Source organism: Netta rufina (assembly GCF_964035555.1).
Source record: "Netta rufina genome assembly, chromosome: 10".
Taxonomy (NCBI): domain Eukaryota; kingdom Metazoa; phylum Chordata; class Aves; order Anseriformes; family Anatidae; genus Netta; species Netta rufina.
In genome coordinates, this window is record NC_140133.1 from 12,598,918 (window position 1) to 12,623,272 (window position 24,355).

The 24,355-nt window shown below is 46.1% G+C and overlaps 1 protein-coding gene across 2 annotated transcripts; it reads right to left on the reverse strand.

Moving 5' to 3' along the window:
* Positions 1–180: 180 nt before the first annotated feature.
* Positions 181–24,355, reverse strand: SLC41A3 (solute carrier family 41 member 3; the record flags this gene model as incomplete). 2 transcript variants are annotated; one of them, XM_084292784.1, is made up of 10 exons in its annotated part: positions 181–1,100; positions 3,197–3,345; positions 4,161–4,295; positions 6,064–6,143; positions 6,848–6,992; positions 9,588–9,734; positions 11,835–11,979; positions 12,786–12,857; positions 13,685–13,792; positions 24,065–24,355. In XM_084292784.1, 10 exons carry the CDS (start codon positions 24,353–24,355, stop codon positions 915–917), a joined length of 1,458 nt encoding a protein of 485 aa, XP_084148910.1. In that variant the 3' UTR covers positions 181–914. The 2 variants fall into 2 exon arrangements, with proteins under 2 accessions (XP_084148910.1, XP_084148911.1); XM_084292785.1 differs by lacking the exon at positions 24,065–24,355 and adding an exon at positions 19,036–20,103.

Sequence of the window (24,355 nt, forward strand, 5' to 3'; positions counted from 1 at the left end):
TCAACCCTGTGCAGAACCCCAGCCCCACAGCAGTACCAGGAGCCAAGAAAATGCCCAAGGCCAGCAGGCACTCAACATAGCTCAAATCCAGATGTTGAAGGGCTAGCAGGTCCTCAAACAAGGTGACTGTCTCCTAGCAGGAAGAGCCATGGCAAGAAAAACATTCTCAAATCCACAGCATTCCATTTTTTTAAACCACTTTATTTGTGTGTGTTTCTATAAACGTTTTAACTACTGGACATTTCATAAACCGTAAAAACAAAACCAGCCCTCCTACCCCCAAAATGCACTCAAATCAGCTTGTTGGTCAGACAACAGCAACGCTGCTGGCTTAGGTAGGTGGTATCCCTAGATAACCTCCTGCTGGGTGCAAGCCAGCGAGACACTCACTGCGTCAGACCCTAAGCATCTGAGCGACAGAGAGGAGATGAGTTTAAAGACCTGGATGCTCTCCCTCCTCCAGGGAAAGGGGGCGAATACAATATTTTCCTGGATGGCAAGTCAGAGCTGGACAGAGATGTTGTGACACCTGCAGGATCAGATGCAGCAATCTCAGCAGGCTTTGGAGCAGCCTTGCAGACTGTGTTGGTTTTAGGGACTGCAGCCGACCGAAACATTCGTTCAGTACAATATAGCCCAGAAGCTCCTTAGGGCCACGTTGGCCGGGCGTGGGTGTGAGCAGCAGGTGCTGCCTAAACCCGGCTTACTCACGTGCGACAGCGCAAGTCTGTGGGTGCTGATTCCTCCGGGTGGGCGAGCCCAGCTGTAAGGCACGACGGGGAGGAGAGGCAGGGCGGTGGGGCAGCAGGGGAGGCCCAACCCAGCCGGGTGACCCAGCGCTCATCGCCAAGCACCCCACTGTCACGGAGGAAAGCACCGTGTTGAACGAGTGATGTGGAGCAGCGCACGTTGCCTCAGTTCCCCAGGGTCATGTCTGTGCCGTGGACTAGCCAAGCCAGGCGGAAACAGGCGGCGAGGAATCCAGTGCCCAGGAGATCCCCCAGGGCAGTGAGGTAGGGGATAGAGAAATTATCTGGATCCAGCGCCTTCCTCCACATCAGGCGCACAATTAGGTCGGCCACGTAGAGCAGGATTCCAACCTGGAGAGGCAAGACAGGCTCTGCTGTGATGCAGCAAGAAGGCAACACACAACCTCCCTCAGCTCCCATTCACTTCAGCAGAAACAGGGTTGCTGCGGATACGCAGGCAGCCCCAAAGCGTAAGTTTGCAACCAGATTTTTTTCTCCTCATCCTTCTTCTTTCCATTAGAAATTCAAATCTCGTCTACTTTGTTTTTCCTAAAAGTCTCAGTGGGCAACTAGAGTTTGAGGCAGTTTTTACATCAAAGTTATCCCAAGCAGCACTGAAACGTTAAAAAAATATAAAATAATTTTTTTCATCTCAACAATTTTAAAATCTTTGTTGTGATTTCTTTTAATTCCTATTTTGCTCCCGCTTCTGATAAACAGATGGAGGAGAAAATATTTCTCTTAAAGATTAAAGACCGTCTAGTTAATTGAATTAAGAAGGGAGAGTTTGCACTCCACATCTGCAGTCCCCCCATAGGGGACCACAGCACAACAGGAACCAAAGAGAGAGGCAGCATTTCTAAAGGTGCAAACAGCAAGCTGGGTGCAGGGAGAGGGAGATGGAGGGAGCAAATTAACAGCAGAATCACAGAAACTAAATCTGAATAGAAACTCAAGAGTTTTATAAAGTCCGTCCCTCTGCCTCAATGCAGTGTGAAATATGTCCCCATCTTTCCTGACAGTGTTTAAATGTATGCTAAACCACCCCCAAAGATGGAGATTACACACTGTAAGCAATCAGCCCCGCGGCTTAATTTTTTGACTTTTCTTCTTTTCTCCAAGGTCTAACATAAATCTGTCTTTTTCCATTTGAAACCCCTGATTTCTTGATTCATTCCTAGTGACCACAGAGAAAGCGTTATTCTGTCCCTCCCCACAGAAACTTGGTAGTTTAAAGGCTATTACCAGATTTTTCTCAAGCCTCTCTTCTTTAGACTAGCTAACCCCAGTCCATTCAATTGTTCCTCTGAGGTCATGTTTTCTAGGCCCCTAATCTTTCTCTTTGGGCTTCCTCCAGCTGAACCGAACTTCCCCCTCTCATTCTTTCTGGTTTTCTTTATAAATTGTAATGGATGGGAAGAAAGAACCAGGCTGAGCACATTCTCCTCTGCTGGGCTCCATGGGAGTCTTTTGGGGTCAGTGGCGTTGCTGGGATTCTGCTCTTTACACTGTCATTTATTCAGTGTATTTTCATGCTTGGCTCTGGTTGAGGAGTTACCTCGATGCATAAAGAGAAGCATAAATATTTTCCTTTACAACTATGGCTGTGGTGCGGGGCTTTGGGTTGTGCAAAGGTCAAGAAAAACTGATTGTTTACACACGCAAGGAATTCACCCGTGGACACAAGGCTGCTTGTAAGGCAAAGTGAGAAGCCAGCTGCCTCGCCCTACAACCTAATGAATTACTGATTTAAAAGGGCAAGTGAAGTCAGAGCCTCTGTGAGTTTGTGACAGATGCATGCATTTCTGAGTGAGACGACAAAGTTTACAGGGCAGTGAAAACACTGAAAGGGAACAGGCAGAACAAATTGGTTGAACTGCCCGTTGCTGACCCCAAACCTTTACTTTCCGTGACGAGCTTCCCAGGCCTGGGTTTTCCCTTCGCTTTTGACTCATACGGCCCCGTCCAAAGGGATCATGATATATGAAATTGGTTTCCAAAATGAGTGGGGAAACCTGCTGGCTGGGTTTCATAGTCTTTCATTTGCTCCTTACTAGGATGACCAGTAGGAATAACTGAGGCTTAACAACTCAAGGAGCAAATGTGGTAAAAAGGTACCACCTTACAGCAAGAGGTACCTAAGCTATGTGTGTCTGCCTACTGCAGCTCTGTGGATAACAGTAATTTCTTCCTCATCTCATTCTAATCCCTCCCTCGTCCTTAGTGGCAGTTGTGCTTCTGTGGGAAACTGCACAGTGGCAATTAGGGTGAAATATTACTGGACGAGTAGAAAATAGAGGTTGCTTGGTAGAAAGGACACCTGAAATGAATGGAAATGGGGGACACTGCTTGGAGCTTTAGCATGACTCCTGTCTAGCCTGGCCACTGTTTTGGTTTTGTGGTATCTATTTTGTAGTATTCCTTTTGGAAGAAAAGCTGGGGTTTACCTGCAGCAAAGCAGCAGTCAGATAAAACATCACAAAGGTGAAGGACAGAGAAGTGTGGCCTCCTTGCAGCAGGTGGATGGTGTAGAGGAACACGAGGTGCCCTGGGATAACCAGGAGGAACAGGACTCGGGCTGACTTGGAATTCACCTCTGCAGAGGACAGAGAAAAAGTGATCACAACGGCTGCAGACAGTGGGGACAGAACAGAAGATGGTTGTGTATTTTAATGCTGGTACGTAGAGTTGGGTCTGTCTCCTCCCACCAAACACATTGGTAATGCCTTTTCTAGATCATGCAGCAATCTGGAGCATCTGTAGTATCAGCCCAGCAGCTTTGTCTGGCACTGAAAACTGTGCCAAAGACATGCTCCATGCTGATCCTCTCACTCTACATCTTCTAAACACTCCTTCTCAGCAGCTATCTCCCTCCCACTGCTTCTGCTCTGTCTTGCTGCAACCCACTTTCCCAGCTTTTAGTCTGCTCCAGCAGTAACTCCCAATCTAGCAGGGAAAATCGAGTGAACCTGCAGTCTAAAAAGACAACAGACCCAAACTGAGTTTTAATGATGTTTAGGTTTGTCCACGGCTGAAGGTGGAGGAGTTACTGATTTTCAGTAAGGAGTTACTGATTTTCAGCTCTATTCAGCCCCCTGCCAACAGGCTCTAGGCTGGCCACGCTTAAAATCACCTTCTATCAGATAAAATCTCAGATTCCTTTTCAATTACTTTCTTTAGCATTTCCTGAAGACCACTTTCTTTACATGTTAGTGAGCAAAAACATACAAGCTTTTTTTCAAGCTGCCTGCTGCAGAGATGTTGCTTGCCTGTCTGAGGATCTTCCCCATTAGGGAGAAAGGGAGTTCTGCCTTTGAAACCCACCTAGTCCTTCGCGCCAACCAGGCTTGATAAAGGAGCTATCTGTGATGACGGGCCTTGAGACATGGACACCTAGAGTTCAAGGTCTACCTGATGAGAAGAATGTGGTGCATGGGTTGGGCCAATTCTGCCTCATCTTGTATGGCAAAACTCCAGGCATGCTCCAGAAATGCAGGAATGTGGAAATACGGCTGGCCTGGATGGCGACCAGATTCCCTCCAACACCTATGAGGACAAAACACAGTAAACCTGTACACCACCTTCACTGCAGCAGGAAATACCAGCCTCAAACCTAGCCCAAGACAGGTCAATCTGCATTCACTTACAAGCTCTCGAGGAGCAGCGGTGAGAAAATCTGATCCCACGTGTCATGGTGAAGCTGTGCTATTCACCTGGTAGGAACAACTCTTAAAAATCAGGATGGCTCCAGTGATGGTCTCCTTCTGACTGCTTTTTTGGAAATGTTCTCCCTGCCTTGCCAGCACCAGCAGTAAATGCAACGTGCCTCGGAAGATGATGTAATTGAACCTGGTTTGGTGCAGTCTGTGAGCAATACCTGGGGAAAGCAGTGCAGGCAATGGCAGCTGCTGCTCTTGGCCACTTCTTGGATTTACTCAGTCAGAGAACAAGACAACAAACATCATGGAGACTGATTACATGTCTGTCTGAAGGCATCTGACACACTTGTTAAAGAAGGAATCATATGAGAATGAATCAGAGCCCAAATATGTTAGGCAATTAAAAGGAAATTAATTCCTTCCAGACTGATTAATTCTAGTAAATATGAAAAAGCTGCTATATTTTCCAGTAGAAAATAGAGGGCTGATGATCTGTGGAGCAAACTTCCACCATCCTGAGCGTGTGCAGGGTAGAAATGACACAGAAAAGGTAACGTTGAGCTGGATTGCACAGGCTTCTCATGTTTTCATTGCCTTAAAGAAGGAAATTCTTTAAATGATTCTTCACATCGTTAAACGTGAGATTTGCCAGAGTGGAACCAAAATGAAAACACCCTGACAGAGCAGCACATCCAACATGGAAGCTTTCTGAAACACACACTGCTACTCTTTGCAGGATTCTCGTGCATATACAATGTAGTTACCTGTGCAAAGTCACAGAGCACTGCCAAACAGTCACCCACCCCCAGAGACTGATGTCTGGGTCAGCCATTGTTCACCTAAATGGCTGTTGACACATGTACTTTCCTAATCGGGCTCTTTGGCTAACCATGCTGGAAAGAGTTTGTCACCAAGGCGGCTGTCTTTATGCAGATCCAGCAAGGTGACAGCTGGATGACACCCTCTGACATTTCAAGATGACACCACGCTTTGACAGTGGCATGAGGCCAAGCCTTCCCTAGGAACATGGGTTTCCCTTGGAATGGGCCTGGTCTGCAAGAAACATTAGAATGGCAGAAAAACAACCCAGTGGATTCTCAGTGATCCCCAGCAGTTTATACCGATACATTTATGTGTCTATAACAGAATATTGTGAGGCTTCTTACAAAAATAAATATACACACAAAAGATGTTTTTATGTATATATACAATCTATACACATAATCTTGTATACATATATATGTATACATAATATATTAGTCTTTATCATCACACTGTTTAGGGGATGATTGCGCAGCTCAAATTAGCGAGCGAAGAGAGATGGAAAATGGATTTATTGTGACATCCTTAGTAGGTCTGATGTTATGAAAGTGAAGGTGTCAGCATAGCTATCAGAGATAATCATCAGATGTTGTTAACCTTTCCAACAGCTCTGTCAGTATGTTTCAGCCCTGCCTGCTATTTTGCACCAGAGATGCTTCAAAATACCAGTAAGCAGGGATGTAATGGAGACCAGTGACTTCACTTCCACTGCTGATGGGAGCAGGGACTTGAAAAGAGACTCCTACATAGGGACAACAGTGGATAGCGTAAGCCTTGAGAAGACAGAGGAGGAATAAATAAAAGCATGCATATAACCCCCCTGGCCAACCTACCATTAATCACAGGTGTGAAAACGGCCATGCCTTCAAACTTTGGGTCAGTTACAGTTTTGTCCAAGATGAGCCCACCGATGCTGTAAAAAAAAGGACAGGCAAAGAGGGTGGATCAATCTCTCTTACCCAGAACAACTCCTGTGCTGTGAAAACAGCACACAGAGATAAGTTATTATCTTCTTTCTTATAATAACTTATAAGTTATTATCTTCTTCCTCATTGAAAGTGCTGGACTGTTCCCTATAGCAGACGTTTACTCCTTTTACATCTGTTTTCACTGATAGCCTTGCATTTTTTGTTAATGGAATAAGGAGATCAGCAAGGACCCCCTCTGAGCAAAATACTAGTCAGGAAAGCTTTACTATCCTTGCCAAAAGTTTTGCTAAACCTCTATATTGGTTTTAGCAGTTTTCAAAACTGTGTCTCAGCTGGGTCTGAATGATGGAGCACAGAGGGGAACGAACTACCTGGCCCTACATTCACCAGAGTCGTTTACAGCCGAATAAAAATGAGGCTGAAGTCTGACTATTTGCGATGGTTATCATCTCCCTTTTTGGTTTCCTGGCTTGCACCCATGTGGTATGTGAATGTATGAGTGGGACTTAAAACAATGACTTGCTTTTTCCAGTCATTTGTGAGCTCCCTATCTGCTTTCTCACAGCCTGTTGAGATACCCTTCTGCTTTCCCTTCCAGTTTCCCTTTCTATGGCTTTCTAAATGAGCACAGGGTCTCCTTGTAACACGCAAACGTGTGTGGGCTAGCGGGAGTTGTTCCTTGGTTTACCTGCTGATGCTCATTGCAACAATAACCGGCTGCCATCCAGACTTCAGAACTTCAGCAAGGGAAGGACTTTGCTTGGCGATAGCAACCCAGAGTGGGATCATGACAATGAAGACAGCACAGATCAGAGGAGAAAGATATTTCACATCTGGCAAGGAAAAGAAATCTTGAATTAAATGCCCCTGGCTTCCCAGACTGCCAAAATTATATTGCATAAAGTCTGGAAGAAAGGCAGCAGGGATCTGGCTCAGACTGAGATACGTTAACAGAAAAATCATATGAACCAAGATATTCCCCACATGACCACCTCACTCCACCACAGAAATTCATAATTAACCTCTGAAACTCACTGCTAGAGGATGCTATTTGAAAATCAGCAGGACTCAAAGCAAGTTATATCTGAAGATGTGCAAGTCTCCAACTTTGTCTCCAGCTAAGCAAGACAAAAGTTACAAACTTTCCAGCTTCAGGGTACAAATAAAACAGCAGGGCAAGAGGGGGAACTCTCCTGTGTGCAAGCTGCATCAGTTTAAGACAGACACCTCATGCCTTCATCTAAAACAAGACGTAATAGGTACTTTTTGTGATAAGCTAGCAGGCTCAGTGAGCAGCTGGCCTGCTCTACAGGGACAAATGCTCTCTTGCATGTATTAGCCAGTTAAGATCCAGGGTTTCTTTCAAGCTAGCTAACATGTGTTTCCATTAGGTGCTTTTTCCGTTCAGTAGGGGCATAACCTTGAATTGACCTTTAGAAGCAAAGGTTTTAAAAAATAAGCGTATGTGCAAAACCAAAAGAAAATAAACATGACTCAGAACCATGAGAAACACCTTCAAGCGATGGGGATGATGCCAACCCTTCTGATATAAAAACACTTCTTCGACAAAGCTCTCCATCTGGTCGCTGTGCTGGGGCCATTGCCAGTGGTTTGTAACACAGGCTTTGCAGGTAATCTGGGAGACTGCAGGCTCGAAGTGCACATTTTTCAAAATGACATTGTCAGGGCCTCAGGCTACCTGGGTGAGATAGCATTGATTTGACGATATCTTCACAGAATCAAGAGCTCTTACACAAAGGGATGCACTCTTTACATGTGGCTTTAGTCAGCACTGAAATGCAACCACTTCTGGGGTGTAAATAGTCGCTGTTTTGTCAGGGCATTTTAGGACAGATGGGTTGTATGACAGACTTTGCTGCTGTACTGGATTTCCTACCCCCACCCTCGTTGTTTTGGGCCATTAATTCCTTCTTAAACGATGCATACACGCAGCACTGGTATCTATCAAAAATTACAAAGCCTACAGAAAGACTCCTGCTGGAATGAATGGACTTAGGTCTCTGCATACCAACTCTGCCACACCATGAACAGCCCCTAAGCACATTGCAACCCTTTGACGCAGTTCATATCTTCGTTATGGACTGGGAAGGTCCAAGGTTAATCTTTACAAAACTGGAAATCTTCATTGGCAAAAGGGTGCATTCACTGTAAAGAGAAGGTACTGTACCAGAAGGCACGTGGCCCCCCAAACTTACGGACTCACTGGTATTTTTGAAGGATATATTTTGGTAGGATCCAGAAGCCACATCACCATCTATCCCTTACTACACACTGGGGAGAGAAGTAGATTTATTTAACCACCATCAATGGTGCCTTCCTTTTACCTGACTCACTTTCTGCTCTCAACAACCAGGTGTCTGTGCGGTGAGTATTATCCATATCAAGAGGCTGAAACTATTTAAACTACTCTGAAAGCATCACAGATGCTTCTCTAGTCACAACCACAGAGGCTATCATGTTGTTCTGCCATGTGTTCCCTGGGAGATATTATCAGAGGCACAGCAACTGAAAGGCAAATGAACTCTACAGAGGCAGAGGCAGGTGTGATGGCGTCATGGAAAAAGCCTAATAAAAAAATGCACCTCCGAAGTCCAAGGAGAACTGGATGGAAGCAATTCATGGGCCTCTCCCTGCAACGTGTGCTCCCTCGCTTTCTGGCACATGGAGTGAGTTACGCAAACTGGGAACAGCTGCTGTCACTGCTGCTCACAGTCTGAAGCAACAGTTTAGGTTTCAAATGGCACTGAGCTTGCTGGATTTCTTTATTTTCCTGTTCCTATTCTAGGTTACACTCATGGTAAATAGATGAGTACTTTACAAGCAACAGTCAAGCACATATCACCAAGTTGCAACATGTTTTGTGCTTTTCAACGTCAACAGGTGCCCAAGTCTTTGCCAACCAGCAGCACAGCTAACCTCACAGCCACAACGCCTACTCAGAGCCCCGTGAGCATTAAACAATGCAGCACTATCTCCCTAACTCCAAGAATACAATGTCATCTTGTTCATCCACGACTCTCCACATGAGAAGACATGAGAATACTTTACAAATGCCAAAACCCTGAAATAGCTTTGTGAGGAGGGGCCTGCTACAAACCATGCACAGAAAGTAGTTATGCTGGACTAGTGACAGATGCAGGAACAGTGTCACGTATGTCAACCTTTTTATCCAAAGCTATGTGATAAACGTTGGTCATTTCTTTGAGAAATACTAGTTGCATTTCTTAGGCTCTGCCTTCCAGTTTGCTACTGAAAGAGAGCCTGGAAAAAGCATTTGTGGTCATTTTCCCACCTCAGTGGTATGACAGCCTCCGCTCTGAAGCATCCCAGAAATGTGCAAGTGCCCTGCAACAATTTAACAAGGATTCATCTCTTGCTGAGCTGCAAATCCCTGCTAAACACCTTACCTATGTATTTGAAGAGGGTACTGCTGATTCCTGCCAGCAGGGAAAGGGTTATCAAGTCTCCAAGGCTCGCTGCTATGGGTGTGGCGATGTTGTCTGGATTGATCCCAACTTTCCTTGCTCCAATGATCACGCCAATCATCACCAGACCTAGAGAAGACACAGAGCAGGCATCAGAGGAAGCATCTTGCTGTGTTTCACCCTGGAGCTGCTATTCTGGTTCCCAGAGGGACACGGGGTCTGGGGAAAGCAAGCAGCACATCGCCCATAGCGGAATCACACAGCTGAATACTGGACATCCCCAGGAATTTGTCCTCTTGCTTTCACCAATCTGAAGGGCATGCCTCTGCCCTTGTGAACTTCACCAAAGGCCCAGAGGCACACAGGCAGATTCCAGGGATCAAAGGAGATACCAGCAGGCAGCCCAAATGTAGAAGCTCCCCTCCTGAGCAGCCTAATCTTTGCTGCCTTGAAGCAGAACCAGGCACGAAGCACACTCATAGATAAGCACACAGCAGGCATGCAGCAGCCTCCCGGTGCCATCTCCTACTCTGGATTCTGCAGCACAAAGATATTTTCCATATTAGACCATAATTTCTGAGGAGTTTGAACCACCAAGGAGCAGCAAGCTTACTCGCAGTAAGCAAAAGCCTAAACTAGCTTTTCAGCTCGGCCATCAGACAGACCCCTCGCAGCCGACAGTCTTTGGGCTGCTTTAATTTGCACATGGGGAGGGATGGTTCAGGGAGCAGATCCAGAGCCGTGGGGTTATTATGGAAGTGGCTCACCCTGCCCTTCTACCCTCACGCTCTGAGCTGCGCCTGGAAAATTCAGCAGCTTTTCAAGACTGTCAGAAAGGAGAGAAGTTTGTCTTGCCCAAGTACGTTAATGAGCACAGATCCCAAGGCTTGATGAACAGGTGAGAATCCTCAGCCACCAGATCTCTCACAGGTCTGTGGAAGGGCCACCTGGCATACACTCTGCCTGGCCAACCTTCACTGCTGTGTGCCTGGCAAGGGCAGCCTTGGGACAAGACATGACAAAAATCTCTTCAAAATCCTCCTGTAGCTGACAGGATGCACCAAAGGAAGCCTGGGAAAGGATTTGCTCCTGCTCACAAATTCTGTGTCTGTTTGCACAGGCCCGCAAAAGTTGAGCAAGCACAGGAGTGTAAGCTCTCCCCTAAAAAATACCACTTTCCTCAATACAACGTGCCTTATACAAAAGCACATCCTCGCACTGTAGCATTCTCCCAGCCCTCCCAGACACCCACACTCCCCTCCCCACAGAACAGCTCCCACTGCCTCCCTCCCTGGTCACAGAAATACCAGTTTCCCTTCATGCACACCCACACACAGGCCGGCTGTGGCCATGTCCAGGGAAGAAACTAATGCCAGCTGAAAGCCTGCAATGGCGCAGCAGCAAAGCCTCTCTGTATCACACTGAGCAGAGAGATTGAAGGGAAGAGTTTAATGAAAGCTGGGCTGCTGTTTTTCTCTTTTAACAACTGCCTCATGTAATGTTCTTCATCAAAGGCATCTACGATCACCCTTTGACTCCAGCTTCAGGATATGCACTTGCTTCGACTTGCCCCTTTTGCTTAGAAAACTTGCTATATCCAACTCTGCCAGCTCCCTCTATTCAGGGTATCATGCTGCCCTCACATGGCAGACCTACAAAATATTCATCCTCAGTCGTCACAGAGCAGCTCCTGCCTGTCCACCCCACCATGTTTGCCTTGCAAACACGAAGAGCCAGGGCTCAGAGTAGGTAATGCACAGGGACAGCCACAATCCTCTGCTGTCCATCTTGAGCATGGCTTGGAGCTGTCTGCTAACAAACAGACTCTCAATACCCTGCTTTGTGCCGAGGCATCAGCTAATCCTCCCCTACAAAAGGGACAGAGTGGATGGCTAATACGTCACCCAAGGTGAATGGAGAAAAAGTGTGCGCGTGTACGTTTACACCCACCCAGAGCACGGGGCATTTTTTGTGCAAGTCAGGTACCATGGGACATTTTGATTGCTGCTGTAGATGCCAAGAGCCCAGGAAACAGCATATCCTGGGAGAAGAGAAGCAAGGACAGGGAGCAGAAGGATGAAGCTGTGGACATGGGACTAATGTTCCCTCCACTCCCTATCCCTGTGCGAAACGAAAAGGATTTCAGCAGGGCCTCCCTGGCAGAAGGGACAAGTTTTTCTGCACCTGAGTACTGCACATTTAATTTGAGAAGGAACTAAAACGACTCACCAAGAGAAAGTGCAGCTATGAAGGCCGTGGTCACGCTGCTGGCACACAGCACAGCAGCCTGGCTCAGCTCCACAGAGCCCTTGGAGATGGCTCCCAGGATCACAGCAGCAACGGCAGCCAGAAGTCCCACCACGGTGGCCTGGACCTAGGGGCCAAAAGACAGCTGGTGAGCAATCAGCCACATCTGCTCCCAGGCAGGCCTGGCTCCACGTGACTGCAGCATTTCTGCACAGCTAGGAGGGCAAAAAGCAAACCCTTGCAGAGATGCTGATTGCTTGTGCATTTAAGCAGCATCCCTGTAAGGCTTCGCTACATTAAAAAAAAATAATCCTGACAAAGTTTGGAGAAAAACTCTGGAGGCCTGCAAAGGGCAGATAACACTTCAGCAAAGGACACTGAGTCCATCAGTGAAGGAATAGTCCTGGTCAACACAAAAATGGGCTTCCCATCAACACAGCACTTCTACCAAGCTGAAAGCTGTGGAAGGAGATAAGGGAAAGCACACAGACACATGTTGCAAGCCCTTTAGCCTTGCCATGTGCAACCTCCTAGGCTAGTTGCTGGATTTTAACAAGCAGAAAGAGCTTGTTTCTCCCATCTCTCCCCTCCTGCCCCAGGCTGATTCCCAAACTTTGCCTGTAAATGACAGGCTTTATCTGGGGGCTGTTGTGAAACAGCGACTGTGCTGCAGCTCCCCCTGCAAAAGAAGTTTCTTTCATTATTTCAGTTTGTCCACAAAGGCAATGTATGTCTAGATCTGTTTTGCTGATGAACAACAAGCTCCAGAGCTACACAGAGCTTTATCGGAGGTCAAGGCTTTGCTTGGCTCTGTTGAGAATATCTGCCCCAAATCAATAGCTCTGGACCCAGAAGTGCTGGGAACAGATGCTGTCAGACTACAGAATAACAAGAGAAAAGGGCTTTTTGCCTCTCCCAGCTGGAGTGACTCACCTGGATAAGGGCTAAATTGCAGGTGGCCATTTTCCACTGCTTCTGAGCATCATCCATCTGTCCAGTGTTAGCCTAGGAATCAAAAGAGACACCCTGAAAACCTGTCCCCGTTGCAAATGTGGCTGCTGAAGGCAATTTCATCTGGCCCCTGTGGGAAAGAGGCCGCTAAAAGCCAGAGAAACAAGGACAAGTCAGCATCTCCTAGCCTTCCCTGCACTCCCCTCTTGAGACATCCCTACTGTGCTCCCAACCAGCACCCCAGGGGCACCAGAAGCTCACAAGGAAGTGCAGAGGCATTGTAGGGCACCCACATTAAGACAGAGTGAGCATATCCACCAAATCTCACACAGACCATATGTTGGACAAACTAAACTGTTTTTCCTCTTTCTGGCCCCCTAAATTGCTCTGTTAAGCTCTAATTTCCCCCAGACAGCTGAAAGCAAACAAAACTGCTTAGGGAGATAGGAAACCTTGCTGAGAGATCACATCCAGAGCAACAAAAGCTAATGCTGGTCCCAAGAAGCCTCAGGCTATTCCCCCCCAAATGGAATTGCTGGGCAGCCCTGGTTCTCTCAAGGGTCAATAGCCACAGAAAAGCAATCCAGTCCCAAAGCTGATAGCTCTGGATCCCTGGCTCTGTCTCCTTCCTGTGTCACCAGGCCCTAAATAGGAGCAACTGGCCTCACAGGGATTAATTCACGTTCAAAGAGCAGACAGAAATTCTCTGTTCCATTTATAAAATGAGGGCAAACACATTATTTTAACACTCACACACAGCTAATTTCTACTTAGAAGAAACTGGCTTGTCTCAAACACAGAGTGGTTACATAAAAGCAGAACCTCTTGATGCCTCCTGCTAACTCCTTCCCTCCCACTACCACCGCCTTGTTAACACTCACAGCAGTAGAGAGCCTGGATGCCAGCGTCATCTCGAGATTACCCTTCAGGCCAACCAAGGCAGGAACCAGGATAAAAACTTCTGTAATCGTCTGAAACACAGCCCAGTGCTAGAAGGGAGAAAACAAAAGAAGAAAACAACTCAATTTGTGATGCTGACCACTGCACTGCTGTTGCTTCAGAGCAGAGCGGGTTCCCATCTCAGCCCCTCTTCTACAGGTATTTGCTAGGCACATGGGGGCAGATTCTGCCCGAGGCTGGTTGCACTTTGGGAGTGAAGTAAACAATTTTTAGCTTGCAGGATACTTCCTGATCTCATGTACAACGAAACACTATCCTAACAGTGTAGAAACCTTCCTGAGGGCAGCAGCAGGTTTTGGAAAGTTACAACTTAAAATGTACCTTTAGCATTAGCCAACAACATCAGAAATTATTAAGGTTCACAAGCCAAATGAAATACAGCACGCCCTCCATCCTCTATACTGACACTAGACACAGGAACTACCGTTGCTATCCAGACTCATAAGAACAAACACAAAGATCTGGAAATGATCTAACAACAAAAAGTCACGTCTGTCTTTCTTTACCAAATCTCAAACTAAGCATCTAAGACTGGTGGTGGGACTGAAAGACTTTTTTGTATCTCTTCTCCACAGGCAGTTCCTAAATCTTCCTGTTACCAAGCACACTCCCAGCACAGCTGGAAAAAGGATTTTGAATTAAGATATCCCATAAGCCTGAACTGCTGGGCCAGTATCTTCATTATCATTGCTCCTCTGAAGCTGAGCTATACAAAGTTCTTGAATTAGCTGCAACACTGGAGATGATCTGAAACCTTAAACTCTGTTGATTAACACACATCTTCTCTAGTGTATCTACCATGCGGTGCCTTTCAATATAATTCATTTACCCCCTGTGCATACAAGGATGTTGCAAAGTCACGCAGTAGCCAGAGAGGCTCACATCAGAATGAAACTGCAGAACAGAGCAGCTCACTGTGAAGTAAAATCAACCAACCTAACATCTAAGAGCAGAATACAAGAAAAAACAGCAGCTGCAGTGACTGAAGGTCCATCTAATCTATTCTTACCTCTATCACTGGTGAAATTCAGATGTATAAAATGAGCACCTATAAACACGACAAGCATATAGGATAATTCTCCAGTGTATTTTCCAGCCTACAATTATCTGCCACAGTGTCCTGAGCTGGAGGAGCTGCTGTGCACTTAGCACTGCTGGAAGGATTTCTCTTTCAGGTACTCGTGCAATCTACCCCCTCCAGCCCATGTGCCATCCTGGGGCAAAAAATTCCACAGCTTAGCTACACATCACGAGAACTTTCATTAATTCTGAACTTGTCACTGCTGAGTTTCATATGATGGTCCTGAATTCTTGTGCTGGAGGACAAACATGAGCAACAGAGCTCTGCCTACCTTCTCCATATCCCTTGGGATTTTGTAAACCTGAATATCCAGAAGGTGAGACAGACTCAACAGATGTCAACACATTCACCATTCAGCCTGTTGGGAAACACACACAGGGTGTAACGGCTCGGTGTTTTGCTCTGACTGTGCCCTGAGAAGCTGTGGGAAGCTGGTGGTGTGGCTGTCTGCTGGGAAGCCTTAACAGCTTCCTTCTGAGTCAATATGAATGAAAGAGGGGGTGAGCCAGCCCCGAGCACGTGGTGCAAGACACCCCTCAGGGGTGCAGATAATAGGCAAAATGTTATTATCAATACGAGGAGGCTTATTTCCTGGCACCGCTGATCTGGAACCTGGCACATTTCAAAATGTTAAAAGTTACCTACTGTGAGTAAATAACAGACAACACGAGCAGAGTTACCTTATTTGATACACTGCAATTCTCTTTGAATTTGTTAACGTGGAACTTAAATACCTGAGAAAAGGGACAGACATCTCTTAGAGACTCAAATTACCCTCTCTCCTATCTCTCTAATTAAGAATAAAAAAAGATCCAAACCCATCTCTGACACCTTCAAAAGAAAGAGGAGAAAAAATAGTTCATAGTCGCAATGTAACAAAGCCCAACCATTTAAAATACACAAATGTACAGGCATTTGTACGTAAGATCTTGCATATTTTGCACATAAAAAGATATAAATATAAAGAAAGAGACAAACTCAACTGCTCGTATTTTACATGTAGGTCTCCTTTGGGAGATATGACTTTGTTGTATCAATGTAAGCTCCAATCCTTGTGTTAATGATGGATTTTACAGGTCTCAAGCCATTGTAACGGAAGGTTTAGTATGTGAGGTATGATTTTTTTGGGGCACTGGCTTATATATAATTACTCTGAAAAGCTTTGAACAACTAATAATAAAATCACACAACTGTACTAATAAAAACAAAGCTGATTTAATTGCTTCCATTTGAGTCTCATTAGTGACTCACCAAGAGCCTGAGGACAGATTCACACTAATTTATACCACAGCAGTCAGGATTCCACTGTGTTGGAGACTGCAGAAATGCAGAATAAATAAATGGTCCCTGTGCCACTGCTACGCAGGACTGCCAGCAGAAGGAGCAGGTGGATGTGGCAGGTTAAGGCTGTTCAGGCAAGGGGCTGGATGGAGTCAAGCAGGCATCTCTGTCCTTTGAGGTGAAAACTGGCCTAGATCAAATCTACACAAGGAAACCAAGGGAGAAAATGACTTTTTCCCACTTCATGCACCCATAACGGAGTTACAGCCACAACTTGCAAAGCACAGCACTGAAGAAACTTGGTCACCCTACGATCCACTGACTCACTTGATCCTGTGATCCCCATGGCAGCTGGATCTGCTCATGGGGTCCCAGAGGGGAAAAGAGGCTGTGATGTACTGACACCGACTCTCCAGCTCCAGCCTAACCCCACCATCCCACACTGCTGTCCTCACAGTCCCAGCCACGTCCTCTGCTACCTCTCCTGGTGTGTCCATCCTCCCACAGCAGCTAAGAAAATCTCAGAGGTTTTCCATTGCCCTGAACAAATCAACAGAAAGGTCAAAAGATCCTGGATTGTAAAGCCCAAGCCAATTCAAAATCCCTTTCAATGTTAATCATCCCATGAGCTTCTATCAACAAAGGATAGGAATATCTTATATCTGTGACTTCTGTTTGGACTGTGTCACGTTGCAGTGGTGTGGAAGGGGAGGATGAAAGGGCAGCTCTCCTCCTGAACTCTCTGGTTTGAAATCTGATCATCCAGTTTCAACCTGATTCTTCACCTTACTGTAAAACAGTGAACCAAACACTGATGGGGTCCCACAAGGTTTGTGCTTCCCCAGCAATGCCAGCCAGCCTGGAATCCAGACAGACCAACCAACCAGGGATCACTGGAGTGAAGGTAGAAGTGGGATTGTTCAGCAAGAAAAGACCCTTGCAGTGATCTTGGTCCTGTATAGAGGCTGCATCCATCACCTGTGCACCTAAGAAGAGAAAAAGGCAAATGGGTATTGCTTTGAGCATCCTTTTACAGTGAGAGAGACCCAAATTTGAGTTTGATGTCAACTGGGCTGGAGAGATCTCTCTTGATTTCATGGATCGGAAACTGCTGAAGTCCTGTAAAGACTGATGGACACAAATAAGCACTCTCCACTTGGCTCTACAGTTTCTAACAATATCAGCTCTACAAATTATAGAAACAGTTAGATTCCCAGCACAGCCACTGTATTTCTAAGTAACAAAACAGGACAGTGAGTTTCTAGTTCTCATGCTGCAGGAAGAAAAGCTGAAAATAAGCAGCTCACAGACAAAAAAGCACAAAAGAACAATCCGAACCCTTAAAGGCTAAAATCCCTGGATTTTTCCAGCTACTGGTTTTGTTTTTAAAAAGAGGGTTGTTGACATCATGTCAGCTTACCTCAATAACATCTCTCCGATGCTGGCTGTGATTCTCAATGCACTAGCTCCCTCCTCTGGGAGCTGAACCCACTGACTGATGGCTTCTATTTCAGTATAATTGGAAACACCTTCACCAAAAAATACACTTCCTATTACTGTGCTTCATGCATGACCCCATTTCTAAGAGTCTAGAGAGCAAATACTGCAAAGTGAGCAAAGTAGGCTGTGCTCTGGTATTTTAAAGGACATGTGCAATGTTGGTGCACAAGGATTGTGTTTTCCATCAGTTTTGATACAGTCACATTCTTTAACAGAGCCCGCTTCTCAGCAAGTGCATTGGATTTGTTTTAAACAAAGACCTATTCACCTGCCAAGGCTACAGAATGGGTACGTACAATGTCTTTATACTTCTTGGAGATATCTGGCCAAAGATAACTGCTAAATATTAACATAACATCTTGGGTAGTTTGAGAACTTCTGTAATGCTGCAAGACAGGTCTGTGCCTAAGCGCTGCACAACAAGGTGGAGACAACAAACAGAGCATAGCAACAGCTGTGCACTCCAGTTAACCCTTCTTTGATATTCCTCATATTCCCTTTTATTCAACTTTGCTGCCTTCTTTGTTTCTTTCAGTGCAAGAAAAAAACAGCAAGGTATTGTCCTTCCAAACACTCAAGTGTCCATATTTAGATCCTGCTGTGGTACAAATGCCAGAGAATCTAATGTACTCCAGTGAGCTCAGACTGCAGGATATATCCCTGGGAAACTGTGCCAGCCTTTTGATTTGTAAATCCACTGGCATTAGATGCCCAAACTAGATCAAATTTTGCATTTCTATTTGTGCCCCTGGTACAAAGGAAAGACAGATGGGATAGATTCTGGCTGTGGGCACAAAGGTGTAAATCCAGCACGACTCCTTGGAAGTCGATGGAAGTTACTCCAAATTTACACCCACCTCAGAATCTGGCCAAGAAGCACTAAGTTTGTAGGCAATGCTTATCTTTTCATGCTGGCATGCGTTTCATCACAGTATCTAAATACCTTCTAGACCAAAGATTACATTAGGTTGTTTGCAAAGAACTGAAAACATATAAACTTGCCTCCAAGTGAAACGGGTAGTTAGTAACAACCCTGACCTAGATCTCTTTATCAGACATTTTTGAAGAAAGAATATCATGCAACAGGGGAACACACCGCAGCCTGATCCCAGCTGCTTCATAGCAGTCATCACCAGAGTGTTTAGCTGGATGCAGTGCAGTGAGCCCCCAGCCTAAAGCAGCAAGAGCAGCGTCAGGCAGCCCCTCTGAAAGCCGCTATCCCACTTCACAAGGAGCCCATGCACTGATCGTAAGACAGACAGCATCTCTCTAGCACAGGAAAAGCCCACAGACATTTGGCTGACCAGCTGCCAGGACCACACACATTAAACCCAGCAAAACACAAATACTCCAGGTCAGTGAAGCAGCCCACCCCCTCACTACTGAAGCTGCCTAACCACGTGTACCTACTTGAACAACATCCATCAAGAGGCCAGCAGCTACCATGCCCAAGCCAGCCAGAAGGAAGGGCACGAAAATCTGGGAAGCAATGGAGAAGGAGGTCTCTGGGAGAAATCCACTGGCTGACCTAGTCAACTTGCAGGTGAAACCACGCAGCTTCTGGCCATGAAAGCACAGCTCCAGTTCCAACTGGGTGACCACCATGGTCGAACACCGTTACCCCATGCTCAGCAGCACAAGTGGAGGGAGATCAGGTCATCACACAGATCCTCCTGGTAGCTCACTCTGAAGTCAAAAGAAATACGCTTTTCCTCAAACTACAACAATGATGTCAAATTGTTTTCTCTTCTTCTCCTCCTAGGAGCGCGTCCAGAGAGTTGCAGCAAGGGTATCCTCCAAAATTGGTTCAGCTGGGTTGAGCCCAGGTGGCAGCAAACCCGACGGACACTATTTCTCCGAGTTATATCCAGGGGGGAATTATTAAAGATAAAAGAAGATTGTAGAGATGTCCGTGGACGAATAGAAACGAGCCCACACCCCATTCAGCTCCCACCACCTCGGTAAAAACCAGTAAGACCTGCTCAGGCTACAGCACTGAAAGAGTGACAGGTCATGCAAGAATCCTTCAGCGTGCTCAAACGCACTAGTGTCCTTTCTCCTCAGGTTACATTTCTTGTCAGACCGCGGCTTGCCTTTGATACGATGGTTTAATATATAAGCCTGCTGTGAGCCAGCCCCACTTCCCTCACTCCCACCATAAGCAACGTTGAACTTTTCTCGCTGTCCCAAGGCCGAGGAGGTGGGGAGTTAACAGCCAGGATCCGTTTTGCTCTCCTCCAAGGTGAAGAAAGGTCAAGGAAAACATGAGTCGACGTTTCTGCCGGCTGACTATATTATGCAGCTTCCATCCCTGGGCAAGTGACAGTTAAGCCAGCTGGTGAGAGAAGATCTGCCCTTCTAGACCCTGGCCCCTCTCGTCCCCTCCACGGTCTCAACGGGATGTAACGATCGCTCTGTGCCAGCTATACCTCCGAATGACTGGCTTTCAGGGGGGGGAAAAAAAAATCTAGAGAACCAGCCAATAAGCTTCAAAAGCGAACACCCTTATCTGCTGTCATCACTTCAACTTTCTGCTAGTTTGCAAAGGCCAAGATAAGAGTCATAGCCAGAGCTTATTTAAGGTAGCTCCGTAATCTCGCTACTCCACAGGCAAAGGAGAGAAAGGGCGAATATTTCCAGGGCAAGCTGTGAGCTGGTCTCCCTTCCTGTCCTAGAGCAAAACACTCTGCTTCTGCATACTCCCAGGAAGATATGGTCACTGAGAGGGAGGTCTCCCCTCAAAGTCTCCCTGGTCAAACAGCTGACACAAGCCCAAGAACCAGAGCTGCATCACAGCCACGTATGGACAAAGAATTTACATCCTGCTCGGTAAAGACTGCAGTGAACTCTTCAGCTCAAAGTCAAGCATGAGGGGAGGGAAGACTGGGTATTCTGCTGGGGCTCCTTTCCAATAATTAATTTGGGCAAAACTTAACTAGAACAGAGAGTGAAAAGGCTTTAAAAACATAATTTAGGATGAAGGAGTATAGGATTGGTTTAGTAGGTTGGCCACTGGGCTTTTTCACTCTCCAGCCATAGGTTCAAACCTAGCTATGCCCTACTGAAAGAAATGAGTGAAAAAAATATTCAGTGGTAGGCATGAAAGATTCAAGTTTCTCAGTCCAGTTCAAATTCAATGTTTGAATTGCACTGACTTACTAATACCTGTTGTACTAATCAACCTCCCTGACACTCTCTGCAAAGAGATGTAAAGATTAATGGCTTGTGGACTCTGCCCCCGTGACTTGGTTCCCAGCTTGCAGCTAAGTGCGTTAGCAAGGTTGGACAGAACAAGGCATACTTTTGCCTTGTAGATAAACAGAGAACTAAGGACACTCGCAGGATGGTGCGCTTCTTTTGGTCTGGTATCACACACAGCAAAATACCAAGCCTGGTGGGCCGAGGTGGTACAACACATCTCTCTGCAAGCACAGCAGGGTGAAAAACGAGCCCTAACTACAAATGGGAAACTGTCCTTTCTAGGTTAGTATTTTGGGACAGCCCCTAGAGCCTCCTCCACTCCCAGCTAGCTTGGTGTGTACATGTCCACCTCTTCCACCTAACAATAGTCCGATTAGCTGAAAGCTAAAAAGGGAATATATTTCAGCTAATCTAACTGGGGAAAAAAAATGTCCACAATAGCTGGAAGAGGGAGGTTAATAAAAATCCTGTAATAACCACACATCATCTGACCTCTTTATACCAGCCAGGAACTGGGCAGCAAAGGCATGAAGGCGCAGTTCTGGTTAGAAACTCAGAGGCTTCAAGCAAAAAAAGAATAAAGGACAAGCTCTGGGCAGCAACTACACGCTTTTTAAGGTCTGATAACATGCATACCTTATGTCATCACATCCGTCAGCAGGACTGCTGACAGGCAGCAACATTAATGTAAAGGAAATATCAATGAGCTTGAATGACTCAAATGACATTAAAAACACAGCAGCCACACATCCTGTTCTAAAGCTTCAACCTGGCAGGGGTTACAAGTTTATCATGCTTCAGCTCTCTCTGTTTCTAAGCAAGCACCATAAAAAGCCTTCGACCGATGAATCGGTGTACAGAAAGGTAATTGGTTCAGGTGACCTGTGCGTGTACACCGGGTCATTTTATTATGCATTTAAGGAGTCTCTGATAAGGTCTCATGCCATTATTGCCAGCAAAGAGATGTGTCACATTTTCCTAGCAAAGAGATATATCGTATTTGTTGGCAAAGAGACATACCACATCTGAGAAGAAGAAGAGCATTGCCAAGCAGCCAAAAACAGATTATAGCTAGTTGGGGGAAAAAATGCACCTCATCGCTGTAGCACTCTTCGTGACAAAACCTGGGGAGTGCTCTGCTGCCCTTCTCTGCACACAAATACACCAATACCCCTATTCTCACACATTAGCCAACAGGTAGTCTTGCCGTAGAGCTGCCAAAGCAGAAACAGCCTCTTTGCTGGAGCCCTCATCCTGATCTGGGGACTCCATCCACTGCTGCAGTTCAAAAAATGGAAAGACAGCAAGTGCCAAGGAATGCAGTTTCAAACGTACCTTATCATCCCTGCAAAGAAGGGACAGGGATACAACAAGCACTCTTGCAACACAGCACCAGTAGCAGCAGACAGTGGTAGTCTAACATCTCAGAGCCCTCAAAGGACACTGGCTTTTGGGGACCCCACGTCCTGGTTGTTGGAGCACCAGCACTCATGACTCTGCTAGCTCTCCATCAGATCAGGCTGCGTATTCTTCCTGTTTCCCACCTTGCTCCTCTGTTCCCCACTTTAGGAAAGGAAAGGGAAGGGGACTGAGAGTAAGTGGTGAGCTAAAAGCAAGCAAGCTGCAAATGCCTGGGGCCCAAAGCCTTGCAGAATCTCCTGTTGCCCCACAGAAACAGCAGCAGGTCTGAGGGCAGGACTGCCTAGCTAAGGGAAGGGCAGTTCCCAGCAGCAGTGATTTCATGATGAGACACATTCAAGTGGTCCACGCTTACCCGTGAAAAGTCATTTTGCTAATTGCCAATGGCCTATTTTTCTTATGTGATGTTGCATGGCTTCACTTCCCAAGCTCTATGCACTAACGTGAATGTTCTTTGTGAGCTCTTTATTTGCATAAAGCAGAAACCAGACTTCTGTGGTTTCAGAAGAGTAAGAGGTTTGTTTCACATTCTGTTTAAATTAGTGGCCCAATACTTCCTAGAAAAAAAAAAAAAAAAAGAAGAAGAAAAAAAAGCGCTCTAAAGGAAAAACATTGAAAGAAAAACGGTCTTCCAAGATCATAAATCTATCTGCAATCTATTTCTCACTTTAATATCTCACTATGGGAAGCAACATGTCTTAGACTCATAGGAATGAGCAGGTCTGAGCACTCTGAAAAATAAAAAGGAAAACCACAGACTTGTGCATGTCAAGTGGCTGCTTAGGACTCTCAGAACAATGTCTAAGGAGACTAAAGTAGTCTGCCGTGGGGTTCTGGATTTCATGTGGTATTTTCTGGAGCATTCTGCTGGGTATTGAGCACATGCTAAGGTCAATTAAGGATACTCTGTTCCTACAGTGAAGCCTCTATAGCTCTTATAGCTTAGGGAGATCTGCCTGGGGCTAACAGCAAAAGTACACACCTCCAGATTTGTAAAAGTTATATCAATAGAAGCACAGTAGTTTCAGTGTCACTGTATCTGATAACTCAGGGCAGTCTGACCCAACAGCTAGCTAGTTAAATAACACAGGTTAACTAAAAGGCACACAGCAATAAGAGTCACTTAGAGTACAAAGGCATAGCAATTTGTAATCTCTAAATTAACTACAGCTTTAAAGTATCTGAAAGTAGGCGTTCATTGCTGCTTTTAAACGCTGTATTGCTATGCCATTGGAGGCAAGGTCTGGTCCTGGCTGTTACTAAAACATCAGTCAGACTGAAAGACTGAACACTCAAGGATTTATGTTACTTGCTACAAGGCCCTTGAGAAGGATGTGGGGCGCAGCCTGGGCTGGATATATGAAGTGTTAACAGTGCTGGGTCGGCTCCTCGCAGGGGACGCACTGCTTTTCAGAGCCACATCCAGAGCCAGAAGCAATACAGCTGTACCCATTTCAGAAAAGCACTATGCCATCACAGCCCTTGGGGCTGCAATTCAGCCATCCTCCTCCTGGGACCAAGCTAAAAGACTGCTGCACAGGACTGCACCTTACTACTTAGATGGCTCAGCTTCTTTGCAAACTCTTCAGCACCATGGTGTCTATTACGTCCAAAAGACAAAAACGGGCCAGAAAAACACCACATGCCGTCTACTGAGAGCTGCACAAAATACATATACCTGCCTTGGAAGGACATGTTAGTATGCAAAACTACTGCACATTTTCCTTTACTTGCTAACCCCAGAGCAAATCCCTGCTTCTGAAGAGAAGTTTCCCACCTATCCCATACCAGGTACATCAGAATAGTTCCTTTCCCTTACCTGAACATAATCCAAAACCATGCCTGCCAAGACCATGCCAAACCCAGCTAGGAGGTACGGCAGGAGCACCTGCAGGCAAATCGCAATGGCTGACTCTTCCCGTGACTTTGCCATGGACGCCTTCTCCTCAGCCAACAGCTTCTGCTGTGCGGGCAGAGAGACATCCTCTGCCTCCTGGCTGCCAAGTCTGCTCTCTCTGTGTTTACCCTTGCTCTTTGCTTTGTGCCTGGATCGCTCTCCATTTCTAGTTCTGCCCTCTTTTCTCCTCTGCCGAGCCTCCTCACCTTTCAT